Genomic DNA, 16,825 nt, shown 5'->3' on the forward strand with positions numbered 1-16,825 from the left:
TATTCCGGAGGCTTTAGTCCTCCAGATGGGAAAAGAAGAGCAGCCCCAGTGCACTCTGCCGGTCTCCCACACCCCTTCAGTGAGTTCTAGTACTCGGGTAAGCCTGCTGGAGCCCTCTGAACAGAAGGCACGAGCAGAAAAAAATAGGCAGATCTACTTAAAATTTGCAGAGAAGAAAACTGAAAAAAACAAAAAAACAAAAAAACCCAGAGGTATTAAAGAGGTAGTTTTCAGCAAGTCAATTCCTGGCCTGTTCTCTAAATGGGATTAATGCCGCTGATAAAGACACCAAAGAAGGGAAGACTGAAGGGACGTGTCAGAGGTGAGCTGGCAAAGGCAGTGCCACCACTTGGAGCAGCCCTTTCACTTCCAATGTGCTGTTTCAGATTTGTAGGCTATTCCGCCAAAAAGCCTAATTTAGAAATTCTGCACAGGAAACAATGATACAGACAGCAGTGTTCAATTCTTCCTTTCTATGGTATAACCCCTCAACCACCACAGCTGAAGGAATGTACCTGCCCAGACCTATAATTTCTCTCTCTAGGAAAGTTTCTCTGTAATTCACTAGGGTATCCAGCAGCCTAGAAACTGGCTGTAAAAAGTTATAAGATAATCAGAATGTGGATGGATTTTAACCTTTCTCAGTAAGAAAATGTTACCTCTGGGCAGTAAAAAAGGTACTCAGTACATGTGAAAAAACACCGCATGATAATGCAGCCCAGCAGCTCAACTTCCAGGCGTTGAAAGAGGTAAGGTTTTATCCCTCGATTAACCATGATTTTCTTCTTTCATTCTTAATATCGGGCTGAGGGGTGCTCTTGTCTGCAGCGCTAGCCCTATATTACAAGTCTGCATCTTAATGAAGTTTATAAAAATTTTAGAGTTGCAGACAATGTTTTGCATGATAAAATTATCAGCGATGAAGTAAATGACACAAACTGGGTATCTTATTCAGAGGGATTTGTTGGGTAAAGAGTTCTACTCATTCTCCTTTGCTCCTGAGTAAGGAGATCATCAAAGCAAAGAATAGGTAAAATAAAAATTACTTTCTTTCAAGTTGTGAAAGGAAAGAAAACTTCCTATCCTCTTTACATATCCCATAGCAGCAGTTCTTAACCTTTTTGGTGTCAGGACCACATCACACTCTTAAAATTACTAAAGACCTCAAAGAGCTTTGGTTTATGTGTGTTATATATATTGATATTTACTACATTAAAAGTTTTATAACTTTTTAAATTTGAAAGCATTATAGAATTAGAAGTTATAAAAATAGCTTATTGAAAAAATTTAAAACACCAGAACACACAAGTGCACGCTCCATTAGCTGTTAAAGCGATGGCATCATCACTTGTCAGGAAAACTCCACTGTCCACTCGAGAGAATGAGAATGAACATGGAAAAGAATGTTTTAGTATTATCATGAAAGTAGTTTTGATCTTCGAAACTCCCTGAAAATGTCTCAGGGACCCCTCCACACCACACTTGAGAACTACTGCCCATAGAAATAAATATAAAATGATAAGCTATGTATTTCATCCGCACAGAATGGCTTCCTTGCTGAAAGAGAGCAGATAAAGTCCTACAGAGGTGTGGCACCAGGTCAAAAAGCTTGGACTTTGGTGACTGACCAAATTATTATCATAAATCAAATGGTAAGTTAAAAGATAGCTGACCCACAATTCTTTGCTAGGAGCTGAGGACACGTTTTTTTATATCGATTTCAACTTTGCTAAAAAAAAAAACCCATAACTATGTCAACATATCTTCCCCTTCTCATAGAAATGGTGATGGCAACAAGGTATATCCTAAGGATTAGTGTCTGGCTGGGTCTTGTATTATCACATCCTTCTAGATGGTTATTGATCTCTAGGAAATGCCTGCCTCTCAACTGTTACTGTTTAATTAATATTGTTGGGGCTTCTGCCACCCAGCAGCAAATATACAGAGCCCTATGTGCTGATTTTAATCACTGCCACTGTAGGAATACTGTAAAAGTAGAAGTCAATTATCATTTTTAAAAACTCCATTCCACTAGGCTTAAATTAGGAATTTCTCAATACACTTAGTGGTTCTGGAAAAGCTTCCCCTTATCTTTAGGTTTTTGAAAAGAACAGTGTTTGCATTTTAAGACAAAACCTGGCAGAAGCTTTTAGTTTGTGATTTGATCTGAGTGGATCCTTTTAAGAAAACAGTTTTATAAACTCCCTCAACCAAAAATCACTTACAAAAAAAAACAACACTGTTTAGGAAAGAGACGCACATGCAGAACCACAAAGCCATCTGCTGCCCGGCGCCGTGCACCACCCTGAGAGAGAGCCCTACCAAGAGCTAGGAGCTGTCACTGCCTTTGGCAATGCTTCAACTGAGGAAAAGTCGGGACAATCATTAGTGCCAGAAAACAAGGTTTCTAACAGGGACTCCCCGTTGCTAATTAGCAGGTCAGGTAGAAAACAGGAATCAACTACTAATGCCAAAGGTCAGGAAAGCTGGACGAACCGCTCGATCCTTAGAGTGAGCCACCAACTACATCCAAGGAAGGACACCTGCTGGAGAACAGAACTCTTCTATGACCCCAGTCCCCCAAAGATGACACTTTTTTTGTTGTTTCTGGAATTTTAACTCAGGATGTACACATGGTATTCTTCTGTTCTTTAGAGAGGGGTAGACTATTAGAAAATATTAAGAATCTTAAAAGTCATGGGACATTTTACTTGAAGATGATTCTAAAGACAAGCTCTGTAACTCACAAAAGACATGGGACATGCACAAAATGAACCTCTTGGTTTCCCTCCTCAAACCTGCTCCTTTCATCATTTCCAACAAATGGCAGCTTCATCCTTCTAGCTGTTTCAGGCCAAAACTGGATTTACCCTTGACTACTCTTTTTCTCATCCCTCATTATCTAATCCTGCTGGCTTTTCAAAAGAGATGCAGACTCGATCGCTTTTCTCCATCTCTACTTGTATCATCCTATTAGGCCAAGTGAGCATCAGCTCTTGCCTGGATGACCGCATCAGCCTCGTGTCTGGTCTCCCTGCTTCCCTCCTATCCTTTCCACAGTCTCTTCTCCATCTTTCACACACAGCAATCCTTTTAAAATCCAAGTCAATTTTGTAAACACCTTAGAATAATAAATGCAGGCAAGAACCATCAAAGGATGCTAAAACCAATCAGTAACGGTTTGTTGGGGAACTAGATATTTATACAGACTCGAAGCTGTCTCCACCAAAGAAAAAAGGTACCTTTACAAATGGAGAAAGTTGATGGAATCTATTTTAAGAGATGAAAGTTAACATCGCCGACAACAGGACAGACTGACAACACATGCCATGCCTCCTCCTGCGATGCACTGAGAAGGACTCAGCATCTCTTACTTAGTGTTCCTACAAACATGCACAGCTCGAGTCTATTCTTCAGGAAACAATTAGGTCATCCAAATGGAGGACACTCTACACAGTGACTGGCCTATCTTTTTTAAAAGGTCAATGTCATGAAAGACAAAGAAAGGCCGAGAAACTGTTCAAAGTAAGGAGACTAGAGACAATGTGATGACAATAAATGTCAAGAGTGATCTTGGATTAGATTCTGGAGCGGGAAAAATAAAGTGCTGCTAAGGCAATACCTGAGACAACTGGAGAAATCTAAATACAAACTGTGTATTATATAATATTTTATCAATGTTAAATTTCCTCAATTTGATAACTGCATTGTAGCTATATCAGAGAATATCTTTAGTCTTAGGAGATATAAACCGAAGTCTTTTGGGTGGAGATTCTGCAATTTCTTAAGTAGTTCAGCAAAGCGTGCGTGCGTGTGTGTGTGTGTGTGTGTGTGTAGGGTGGAGAAGCATACGTGGTAAAATGGTTACTGATGAATCTAGGTGATGGGTATACATTTGTTCGTTGTATTGTTATTATAACTTCTCCATAAGTTTGAAAATTTTCAAAACAGTCAAAAAGTTACATCACTCTTCTACTCAAAACCCTCTGGTGTGTTCTCATTTCACTTAAGAGTAAAAGCCACAAGGCCCTGCACTACCCAAGGCCCTGTCACCTCCAGGATTTTACCCCCGGCCACTCTTGCCTGCTCACTGCCCTAGCATCCTGGCCTTCTTGCTTTTCTTCCATGCTATGTGCATTTCTACCTCATGGCTTTTGCACTATTGTTCCCTCTGCATGGAATGCTCTTGCCCCCACATATTCCTCTTCCTATCAGAGAGGCTTTCTCTCACCACTTTTGGTAGAAGAGCAGCCTCCTGCCATAACTCCTTATGCCCCTTATTCTGTCCCACTGGTTTTCACAGCACTTATCACTACCTGACATATTATATGTTCATTTGCTTATCGCCAGCCTCTGGCCAAGCAGTATGAGCTCCTTGAGGGCAGGGAGTTGGTTTTGTTCCCTCTTTTGTCCCTAGCCTTAAGAACAGTGCTTGCTCAGCAGAGTAGCACTCAGTGAGTGTTTGTTGAGTGAACTCCCTGCTTTGTAAATACTCATTTAAAAACTTAGGGCACTAGTTTACACTCCTGCAGTTTCTGGGCAAAGGACTACTAAGTATCCGACACTTTTTCAAGAATCTGTTTCTGACCAACTATGCTGAATATAGCTGCTTTAAAGAAAAGTTTTCCACTTCTTGAATTCTACTTGAAGCAGGAAACAAGAACTGCTGCGGGAAGGTACACCTTGTTCATTTCCCCACCTCCAAAACACCGATGACAGAAACCTGCACACCTTCCAATTATATGAGCTGACTCCCCACCACGTCCCCTGCCTGAGAACTCATTCACCGCGGATCAAATCCAGACTCTGAAAACTCTGACGGAGCCTTCTGATGTTGTGAGCCTCAAGGACACAGCAGGACCTGGGGCCCGAGCAGAAAGCTGCTTTACTGGCATAAAGTGTCCTGTAGGGATTACTGCTGTTCCAGGGTTAGTCAAGGAGATGCAGCTGGTAAGGAGACAACACAGGATAACGGTTTTCCCGATTTAAACTCTCAGAAAGAGAGTGAGCTTTTCCCAAGTTACTTACGTCTGTGGAGGTGGGGCTGGGCAGGGACACAGGCTGAACAGGTGCAGGGAAAGTGAATGTGGTCTCTGTCTTTTCATTTTCAGGGGACTCAGGATGACTGGATGGGGGGGATGTTGGGGTAAGGGCTCCAAACCCCAGCACTGCATTGTATTTTGGAGGACGACCTATATACCAAGAGAAGGGAACAAAAGGGAAAAAAGGGGGAGGGAAAGAAAGGGGGAAAAATGATCTTACATACCTTTGGCCAGTGTTCCTCATTGGCTAGCATGGAAAAGGAAGTGAGGTAGCAGACAGAAGGTTAATACAACAGTCCCAAAGAGAGAAAGAGAAGCAAAGATTTAAATGTCATTAGAAACAACTTCATGAGTCTCAAAAGAAGGGAGGAAAAGAGAGCCTTGGAGAACGACAGGAGGTGCTGGGTCATGTTACAGGGCCTTGCCTTGGTCACAAAACAGTGACATTCCTGGACTATTACAATTTGAGATTTCTAATGCGAGAACCAAAGCTCACTGGGAGTCAAGGCCAGGTATAAGAATTGATTTTATTTTTCCATATCTTTTGCATATTTGCTCTCTAATGTTTCTCTGCAACCATCATTCTCACAATAACATTAATGATTCTCAGTTCCTGCAAACAGATTTATGATTTTTTCCTGCTTTTCCTTTTCTCTTCTGCCTGTATTTTGGTCATTTCACTGCCTGGGAGGGTGGAGAAAGGCAAAGCAAGGAGACGAAATTCAAGTTAACTATTCTTACCCCTTGCTAGTAGAGCTAGTGAGAGATACATATTCTGGGAGTAGCTGGAACCTAGGGGTAAGATGTCCTGGGCTTAAACATGAATGTAAGTGGGTCTGGACTCAGGTGCTCTGTCTCCCTGCTTTCTATCACAAACATTTTGGTGAGCAACAAGTCTAAGAACTGGGGCTATTCCAAAGTCTTAGGAAAGGCCGTCACCAGCAACACTGCTAACTCTGCGAGACCTGATTTGAGCAAGAGCATTCTGAATCAAACTTCATGGCTACAGAGGATCTATAAGTGAGCCCTAAAGGGTGTGGAAAGCCCAGGCCAACCACTCTTGCCAGACATGTCTAAGTCAGGGTCCTTGTCTTCTATGGGCCAGGGTCATAGCTTCTGAGCTATGCGTGAACAAAAATGTAAGCCTAGACCCCAAAGGAAAAAGAGAAGTACATAACTGCCTACGAGCACTGGTAGATGGTACGAGCATCATGACTTTGCCAACAGTTATAATTTCTATCAAAATTATGCACAGGAGGCCTGATTGTCAGACATTACACAAACATTACATTACCTATTTGTGTTAAACTGGCAATATTTGCGGTACAAAGACAGAACATACTGGTTTGTCTTTTCTAGGGAATTTAGTGCTCTGAGAAGGAGAAGTGGAAGATGAATGCTCTTTGTTCACGCACAGAAGGTATATCCTAGGCATTGCAAATGCAGGCTTTTATCTTCTGACCTTGGCAAGAGATGCCAAGGTCTTTCTGGCTCATTTACCCCGTCCTCTTATCAGATACTGCCCACCAGCAGGCCAATTAACTGTGGCTTCTGGCTGGGGGCTCCTTTCTGAGAACTGTGTCAGAGGTCACTAAAAATCACCAAAAATAAAACAACAAAAAATAACCCATAACATTGATTATTGTGGCCCAAGAACTGATATCAAGCAATGACTTAGGGTTTCCTATCTGAGTATATTTGACTATTTGAATGATGAGGCTGATGCAACATGAGAATGGGTCACTAAGGGTGGGTATGCTACCTCTTTGGGGGAGGAGGTAGTCATGGTACAGTTGCAAGCTCTCCCTAAGGCAGACAAAGGGTCGAGATGACCTCCTAAGCTTCCAATAGCTCTGAGATTGTGTGTGCACACGCAAAAATTAGTATGCTACTCCACTCACTCTGCAACCTTTCTAGCCTGGAACTATAATTCAGGGACACATTATCATGTGGAGAAAGGGACCTTGGGATGTATTACTGACATCAAAGAACAATTTCAGAACCTTGTTTATGAGCTCAAATTCTGAGCTATTAAGACCTATTTAGACCTGCACAGTGAGAGCTGTTGCTGCTGTCATCTTTGGCCTGCCCTGGGGAGGTCTGAAATACGGGGATGGAGCTCTTTAGGAATTTCTGCTTTCGGGAGCCTGATTTGACAGTGACCTTTTCTTCCTCAGCTGGAGATGCACTCTTTTCATAGATTCTAAGTTCTGGGTGTGGCTACCTCTCTCCTTCCTGGAGAGTCTGCAGCTCACAGAAACTTGAGAGTTATGCTCTCGTCTTACTGGCAGCAAGACAACTTAGACACTACTAAGAACACCTTGGCAACAGCGGTGCTCTGTCTGCTCAAGGATGCTAAAATGCTTCCTTTTACACTGTGTGTGCTGTTCACTGTGCTATTCACAGACGGTCTGGTGGGCCCGGGGCAGAGACGCTGCATTAAGCCATTCCCTTGAGTCAGCTTAGCTAGATTTCCAGGAAAGGCAGCTTTTGATTCAGTATACACAACTCTAAAAAGAAATATCGCTCTCTTTTTCCCTCATTCTCAGAGACTAACAACAACAAAACTATTTTCAAGGGATATAGGAGTCAGGCTCTAGGACAATGGGAGGAGGGACAGGGAAGAAACACAACACAGAAAGCAAAAGCAACAGCGAGGGAGAGATATAAAAAGGTACTCACCTCTCTTCCGGGTCCCCGGATGCATTGTACTGTTCAGGTATGTGACTGCACTCTTCTTACGCTTTGAAGTGTGAAGAAGGAAAGGTGATTGGTTGAATAGCATGGTTACCACTAATACTGGCAAAAGTTAAAGACCAAGCCACAGCACGCCTGTCAACATGCCAACTAGTTAGTGTTAGTCACCCCAAAATCTCAGTGCTAACGTGTTTTATTATATGTACTTGGCTCCGAGAATATTCCAGAGAGATCTGCCTCTGTTTCAGATGACAGCTATGTTGAAGCCAGGATGAATTAAATTTTTTAAGGCAGGTTTGTAACAAACTTAGGAAAAAACTAAGGGGAAAGCAGTGAATAATAAAAATGAAATAATGGAATCAACCAGAGGAAAATCCATCATTTCACAAAGTTGGCCAAGAACAACCAGGGTACTGCTCTTAAGGTTTTCAAATGGGTGGTGCCGAACAAGTCATAAATAGAACTGGAAGGGCCAAGCGCTGGCCAGGAGTACCTCTGGCTCGAAGACCGCTCCACTGTACACCGGATTTGCTGTAGTTCTTCTTTTTCGCTCTTGCCTCTTGCTTTGGATTTCTTGGGAAAGCAAAAGGTCTGAATTAGAAGAGAGGTATGAAGACCCTCAAAAACTTCATTTCATTGTTTTAACTATTAGTTTCCACATGAGAAATTAGAAATGGGGGCCAGTCTCTTTGTTGCACTGTAGCCTCAGCAGAGACAAGCACGTTGCTGGAAGCAAATACATAGGATGATCCACTCTCACCTCAGAAAGCAGGATCATGCTGTCCCACAGTGTGGCTCTCTGTAATTGACAGCTTATTGGTAGACAACACTTGTAAACAAGTTGTCTTGATTTATTTTTAGATCATTGTAATATAGGTATGGATGAACTTACTTTATCCATAACCATAGTTCATCATTCTTGAATTAAATAACCAAGACAATATAGCTTTGTAACTGTTCTTAAGATTCTGATAACCTAGAGTGATTGAAAAATATAGACAAATACTTGTCAGAGGGACATTTGCTACTTCATGCTGTCGGGGGAAAAAAAAAAGTTCCCCTAAGTGAACAGAAGTCACCTTAAGCCAGGCACTTGGGTGGCTTCCCTAGCACAGTGGAAGGGGAGGGAGGGACTGAACATTACAAAGAGGGAAAGTAATTTTTACTCTACAGGAAATAAAGTCCACATTGATTGAATTACACTGTACTTGTGTTCCAGCTTCCTATTCTAGCAATACAGTCAAACACCATTTTCAAGAGCAAAGCTCTGGACCAGAGGCAAAGCATATTCATGAATATCTTCTCTTACCTTCTAGATGGTCATGTGTCACCAACCCCAGAGACACCATGAAAGCAAGTTTCTGTGCCAGAGAAACAAAAGAAGAATCTACTTCAGTTTGGGTTCTCACAGAGCCAATCGCATGTTCCTAGTTAGAGTCCTGGGGAAAGCCAGCCCAACAGGCTAGTCACCTGAAGGAGGCCAGGTTCAGGTGAACAAACAGCAGGGTGCCCCCCACTCTTAGCAGCTATGGAGCCACCTGTAGCTTTCTTGTCTTACAAGGACCAAAAGAGAAGGACTAGGGCCTACATCTACATTCTCAATGACAGAAATCAGCATCTTGAGTGACCCAAATTTGTTTGTTTCAGAAAAATCCTCTTAGAGGGAATAGGATTTCATATTTGAAAACCATGCAGAGCATCTCACACAAGCTCCAGATTCTAAGTACTTCACTTATCATAATTAGGTCTTCACTTGTCATGACATGTCAGGGTTCCTTACCTTTTTACCACTAATGACTGAACAATGCTAACTCAAAGCTAAATGAGTTTTAGGAATAAATAGCAGGAGGTTCTGCTTAATACTATGATTCTTTAATCAAACATGGGCTTAAAAATTATAGAACCATTTCTCTCTAACTAGAATGATTAAAATACTACATCCCAGAGCTGGAATAATAGATGCTTAAAGTTGGAGAGAGCAACAGTTTGACTCCTATTTTGCTCTTTGGTTGCATGTGGTCTGGAAAGTACTGTCTTCATTTTCTGCTGTACCACCGCATGTGGCTGCTATGTATACCGAATATGCCTCATTAACTTCTTTTGCTGATGAATAAAGAACATCATCAATTGATAGGAGACATACTCCTGTAGAATTATTTATACCACAGTTTGGCCTTTAAAAATCCTGACATTTTATCCTCAACATTAAATATCATGATATTTTGGCCTGAAGTGATAGGTTCAAGCTATTCAAGGTAACTTTTTTGAACATACAGTCCTTGAGCAAGTCACTTGAAAACACAGAAATGTCCTTTATTGATATTCTGAGTCCTAAAGAAATGTCTTTGTTTCTTATTCCAAAACTTAGGTGGGCACCAATCCCCCCCAGACTACTTCAGTAAGGAAAAAGCGGTCTTGGACTTGCCCATTTTCCGCACTGCGCTGTTGAAACAGCATGCACTTTGTTGTTATCAATTAATACATTCCTGATTTTCACTATTCCTTCAAAACTTAATCAGGATTAGCAGGTTCTGTTAATAAGGCAGTGTGAACTGACATTCACATGCCCTTTCTTTCAATCAGGTAACAGCACTCTTCTCGGTCACCCATATCCAATTCACCTTTGCCAGTCTAGATCAAGCTCACAAAAGTATTATTAAATGGAAAAAAACAAAAAAACAAAAAAACATCTCTTTTCCCGTGGAATGGATTTTCAGTGATAAAGTAAAAAGTTATCAAGAACTTTCACCTCATCTATGTATCACACGTATGCCAAGAACTAATTTCTTCTCTTTATGGCAGTGATTCTGCCCATCTAGAAGGTGAAATATCTGCTACTCCACATGCTTGCCCATGCTGTGCCACTGACATAAGATATCCTTCGGTTTCTTTTCACAAGGAAATTTTGCTAATAGCTTGATCTATTTTTGCTCCTCCAAGCATAATAATTGTCGGAAATTTTACGGATGATTTTACAAGTTTCTCAGCAATTTGCATGACTAGTACTTCTCTCTGGTTCAAGTTTTGGTCCCTTCTTCAGAGATAAACTAAACGCAAATCCATTTCCTATCAGAAAGAATTATAATTTGTACTTGTTTTAGAAAACCTTCACTGGCTTAGTAAGCCACTGCCTTAAAAAAATTACATGAAGCTTTGATGGCTTCATGCCACTATTTGACATGGTTTCATTACAAAGGATGCATTGAGGATAGAAGGAAATGGATCACTGGTCTAATAATATCCAACTATCAGATATTCATCATCATATTATCTGTCCAATTTTTATTTTCTAGCTACTTGTACAAAAGCATCAAACTAAAAATTTGATGCTATTTCTCATCTCAGAACATACAAATTCACATTCCATATTTGTACCAGAGTCATGTTGCTACTTAAGTTTATAATTCTATCCTACATTGTAGTACAGACGTTACTATTTCCATCACTACTCTCATGCTTCAACGAACTAGTTCTGAGCTACTGATTCATCTGGGATTTGGGGATCTAATTCAATACAATGGTAATCACAAAAAAAGCACATGTAACAACTGTAATCAATAATGTGTAATAGACCTTCGCTGAGTGAACTGAACATCTCATAAATGTTGGCTGAGACAAACAAAACATAATGATCAGTAGGAATGCAACAGGATATCTGGGGAAATGGTCATCAATCTTACATTTCAAATTTATAATGTGTATGAAATGCCTGCATGCCAGCGCATGGACACTCAAGGCCATACTCATCATCTACTTTGGGCCAACCTGACTTGGTGATAACATTATTGAATAGTAAAAAGACCAAAGAGGAGAAAAATAAAGTGATTCAGGGAGCGAGTGTCTCTCCTGGTGCGTGAGAATGAGTCACATCTCATAGACTGAGCCACGCCTTTGGAGGGCTGGGCCTACCTGAGGGTTCTCCTCCCGTTTTGGTTTGGGTGCAGCAGGTGGAGTGATGGTGCGGCTCTCTGTTTGTTTCTCATCTGTTTCTGTGTGGGACTTAATTGTCTAGGAGAGGAAAATTAAATAAAAATTCAGAATTCACTTTTTATTAAAAGAATGAAAACATAGTTTGACTGTAGTCAACAAGAATTCGAGAACAACAACATACTAAAACTGGAAACATGGTGACACAGGAGGTAATATGGATTTCATTTTGGAAGAAGAGAAAAATGTAAAGCCCTAGTTGAAATGATTAAATTGCATAACTAGAGTAGACATGAATCTATAAATACAACAATTTAAATCATGCAAAAAGAAAAATCCATGGTTTAATTTCTTTGTATAAAAATAAAGGCTACTCTCTCTGACTTTAATGTATTTTAGATTGTAGAGACAGTTTTCCAGAAGCAAGCCCACTCCTGTTACATATGGATCAAGCTCAAGTCCACAGCGTGCGTAAGATCGGAATGTCAAAAAAACCTTACAAACGCACTCTTCTATTCTAGAACATTTACAATCACAACCTAAGAGGTTGCAGAACTACCCTCATTTGGGATATTTAAAACCTGTCTGTATCATCCATTAGAGGAGAGATGCAATTGCCAAGGAAAGGTCATCTAGCAAGAGGCTGACATCCTGATTACCCGCAACCTCACCTTCCAGATACATCCATTCTAACAAAAGAAACACCAGTAGCATTATCATCTTCAAACACAAATGGCAGCTAGCAAATTGGTAGACTGGGCTTGCAGACTATTCTTATCATGACCCAATGGACAATTCATTTTATGAAGCCCTTTATAAATACTGAAATGATATTAGAGAAGTGGATATAAAACTGTAAACACAATCTCAATTTACTTTTTCAAAATTAAAAAAGCAGATGCTAATGGTCTTTTTGTATGGCAACAACAAGTAATTAAATGAGAATGAAACTGTCTGATTCTTGATGGGTAGGAGCCAAATGAAAGACTTCAGTCCTCCAGGCAGGACATCAAAAGTTCGCAAAAATCATTATGTTGTGAAATATCTTACTAGATCTGAAAAACTAACACAATCACAGAGATCCTTCTCTCTCCTGTCCACTTCCATATTTTCCTTCTGCTTCTCATATTATTACTTCAGCAAAGTGTAAGCACCTGCATTATCAATACTGTGGCAGCCATTGTTTTGGGGGCACAAATGCCGCCTTGCAATTTCTTCCCCACTGTCTGGTCATATTTCTCCTCTATAAGCTACTTAAGAACAGGGATTGTTCTATACACTTTCACACCCCTTTGTGTCTCGTACAGTCCCTCACGTGGAACAGGTAGACTGTGAAGAGATGTTGATCTTCCGAGTGGGGAATATGACCTCTCTCTCTCTCTCTCTCTCACATACACACACACACACACACACATTTTTGAACCAAAAAGGACACATTTACTCCATAAAATAAACCACCAAAGAGGGGATCACAAGGGGAAAGTAGTTTATAGTGACATTTTAAAGGTCTTGGGTGTCCAGAAAGCTTATTTTCATAACTCTCTGAATGTGGAAGGACAGGAGTCTGAGGGAGGAAGGAGACGAAAGGTCGACTGTGAGGGTTTGCTGCTCCACTCCAAGGCTGCGTGGGGTTCCCCAGGGTCGCTTACTCCCACTTCCAAGGCCGAGTAAAGCACGCAGTGGTCATGCCTCTGGGGATGGGCAAACCAATTCCTCTCCGCCAAGAAAGTACCCAGGGTTCAAATTTTCTCTCTCATGCAGAAGAGTACAATTATCTCAGGGTTGGACAAAGAACACCAAAAGCATGCAAAAAAAATCAAACAATAGAAACACTGGGAAAGTGTTTTTTTCTCAAGGACCTCTCGCTCTTGGGGAAGCCAGCTGCCATGTTGTGAACAGCACTATGGAGACGCCCATGTGCTGAGGAACTGAACTTCCTGCCAGCTGCCAGGGAGCAGGAAGGTCTGCCAACAACCACGTGACTGGGTGTGGAAGAGGACTATCCAGGCCCAGTCGAGCCTTGAGATGACTGCAGCCTGGCCAAACAGTTTGAATGCAAACTTGTGAGAGACCTTGAGCCAGAACCACCCAGCTAAGATGCAACCGGATTCCTGACCCTCAGAAACTGTGTGGGATAATAAATATTTATTGTTTTAAGCTGCTTAAAACAGACAAAAAACATCAGGCTGAGAGTGACATCACAGAAATGGCAGAACATAGAGCTCAAGTAAGTCCTTCTCCTGAAGCATCCATTAAGTTGGCAAGACCAGAATAAACTTTTTAGAATGCTAGAATCTGATTTTAAAAGTTATTGCAACTATGGGGGCACTTAACTCAAGAAAGAGGCTGCCAAATTTCATTAAGAAAGCATTTTTCCTTACCTAACTATAAAACCCCATTCCCTAGCTGGACAGAGGCTGTGGGGATGGCAACCCGTGTTCCTTGTGTGGCTTGCTGGTGCCACGCGGAGCAATATGCGGCCTTGTTCTCAAAAACTTGTGGTTGTGCATTTTGGCCTGTTGGCCTGTTTGGTGGCTCCCTGAGGAATGGGTCAGAGGCTGACCTTTGTTTTGCCCACCTTGGGCTGGAGTAGCTTTCCAGATGGCATCTGATGAAAGCACCTAAAGACACCTATAGTATAAGACCTTACTTAATGTTGTCAATAGGTTCTTGGAAATTGTAACATTAACCAATTTTACTACATGCTAGTTGACATAAACAAGAGTTGAGTTCCTACGGTTTATTTCTGTATATCAACTAGCCTACAGTAAAACTGGTTTCCTTATATGTCACTTTGCTTAAAGTTGTTCAACATGGTTAATTTTATGTCAATTTCACCTCAATTAAAAAAAAATAGGTTGGGAAACAACGAAAAAAATGGATTAAGCTAAAAGTTTGGTCTCTATCAGAGATTATAATATAAACTCTTATCCAGAGCTGAAGCTTCTCTGCAGATATTATTTTTCACCTATATGGTATTTAAACAGTTACCAGGTTTTTAAAAACTAGGTGATTTCTCAAAATATTTGGATTTCTGGTTTTTCTTGAAAAAGTTTCCATATAATAAAAATTAGCTATTGTCAAGAAGTGGTTGCTTCCTTGAGGGGGAGTACACACGTGACTTCGCAGTTTACCACAGTCTCTTCCACTCTCTACTGTCTTCTTGACACCAAGGCCAAACTGTCAATTTTATCATGTTTGTCTTACTATTTCAAAGAGGAATTAAGGATAAAAGTGGGATGGTTCTTATACTCATGTTCCCATTGAAAATGGAAAAATAAAAAGTCCAGCCTGCTTTACTCACTTCCTGCTCCACACCCGTAGCTATTTGAATTTGTAAATCTTGTTCTTTTTGACACTGTAAAGGCAGACATAAAAAAACTCTGGATAAGACTAGAACCAAGTTAACCATTTCTACCTTAAATTCCAAATTCACCTTCTGAGACCTAGCTGCATGAATAATCAAAGTTAGGCACTTACATATACATACATGTCCAAATAGTTTCATCAATCAAGGTTAAATAAATTTGGATTGAGGGCAAAGCAAAACCCATCATTTGGTCGCTTGGATCCATCCTCCCGACAACAGCATCAGTACTAAAATGGAGGGTGAAGACTCACCAGCTCAGGTTTACTAAGAGGGAAGACTGGGAATTGGGGATAACACATCAGATAATATTCTCATCTTGAAGGCACTCCTTTTTTAGAATATATTGTGTAGGTTCCTATGCAAGGTATATAAAGAAGTAGGGGAATGGGTGGCAATCTGGCAATTCTCCCCACAGAACCTGCGATTTTTTTTCAGGAGCTGAGTGTTGGGACACACAGAGAGGTCTTGGTTGCAGGGGGTGGAACAAGGTGGATAGAAAATGAACGTAATTCCTGAGAAATGCATCATAGTCTAATGGACTTGAAGTGCTTTATCTCGTTCCATCATCAACAGGTGTTTAGCCCCATTTCTCAGAGCGCTAGCAAGGACAAGGGCATAAAGTAGTGAGGTAGGGGCTACAATATAAGTCTGTCTGGATTTATTTGCCTGTCTGCCTAAAATATGTTTCTAGTCTCAAAGCTCTTTAAACTCTACCTCGTTTTTTCAGAGCCACGATGTAATGTGGCTTCTCATAAAGGCTAAGACAAGGGACCTCTTATCCAGGGTGGATAAGGAGCTAGTGATGCCTGACAGGGGAAGAAGTGAGACCGCTATTTTTATAACTGACATTGCCTTCTCCCTTTCCTATGCCAAAGTGGGAAGCCTTTGACTACACACCTTGCCAGGCTTGCTCCCCTGGAGGCAGAGCCTTGATGCCTGCCCCAAACATACTAGAGGTTAAGCTCTGTGAGGGTACAGGTTTTGACTTACCCACCCTTGTATTTAGACACACATGGCATAGTAGCTGGCACATAATCACATTTTATTAAACTATCACCAAGGGAAACAGTAGAAAGAAGAAAGAAACCCACCTAGCCTGGTCACACAGAGAATGTTGGATTCGGGTTTTGATAACTCTATGAGCAGGCTGTAAGTGGTACTTCTGTGGCTACATGTTTACATTGCTTCACTCTTAGCCCATCTATGAGATCTCTTAATGGCTATAAATGTAATATTGGAAAGAAAACATAAAAAAGAAAAGAAGGATAGTAGAGAGATGTGAAGTGAGAAAATTCTGAGAACGGAGTCCAGTCTAAAGAGAATCCTTGCTGAGCTTGGTAACTGGTAGACTATTACGCCAGGTAGCCTGCTAAGCTAAAACAGCAATGACTAGGTTCCTCTATTAGGTCAACAAGAAGAGAGACCACAGAATTGGCACTAGAAAATAATTTTTTTTAACTTTTAAGAATTAATGGGTATCTTTCTATGACATTATGTTTAAAATGAAAAGCTCTATGAATGTGTAAGGCTAGGACATAAAAAGACATTCAAGATCTAATAAGAAAAAGGGCAAGTTACAAAATAATGTACATTGTTTGTAGTTTTTCTTTAAACATGTTAGTATGTGCATAGATAATATGTGAAGAAATAGAACCTAAAATGTAACCTAAACTGTTAATAGCAACTTTGAGGGTATAAAATTATGGAAGAAGTTTACTCTCTTCATAGATTATTAGGGGATGTACTTTCTACAGTATACATTTCTGTAATGTTTAAATTCTTCTTTTAC

The 16,825-nt window shown here is 40.7% G+C and overlaps 1 protein-coding gene across 12 annotated transcripts in view; it reads right to left on the minus strand.

Moving 5' to 3' along the window:
• The window catches only part of PHF21A (PHD finger protein 21A), a 154,294-nt gene that overhangs the window by 6,472 nt on the left and 130,997 nt on the right, over positions 1-16,825 (minus strand). For all 12 annotated transcript variants that reach the window (XM_023528717.1, XM_011356897.2, XM_023528719.1 and 9 more), the window contains 5 exons: positions 11,649-11,747; positions 9,049-9,100; positions 8,233-8,312; positions 7,725-7,785; positions 5,029-5,192 (listed from right to left, as the gene is read on the minus strand). In XM_023528717.1, the coding sequence (XP_023384485.1) occupies positions 5,029-5,192; positions 7,725-7,785; positions 8,233-8,312; positions 9,049-9,100; positions 11,649-11,747 (456 nt within the window). The remainder of the gene's footprint in view (positions 1-5,028; positions 5,193-7,724; positions 7,786-8,232; positions 8,313-9,048; positions 9,101-11,648; positions 11,748-16,825) is intronic.

This window comes from Pteropus vampyrus, unplaced genomic scaffold, assembly GCF_000151845.1.
Source record: "Pteropus vampyrus isolate Shadow unplaced genomic scaffold, Pvam_2.0 Scaffold31, whole genome shotgun sequence".
Lineage (NCBI taxonomy): Eukaryota > Metazoa > Chordata > Mammalia > Chiroptera > Pteropodidae > Pteropus > Pteropus vampyrus.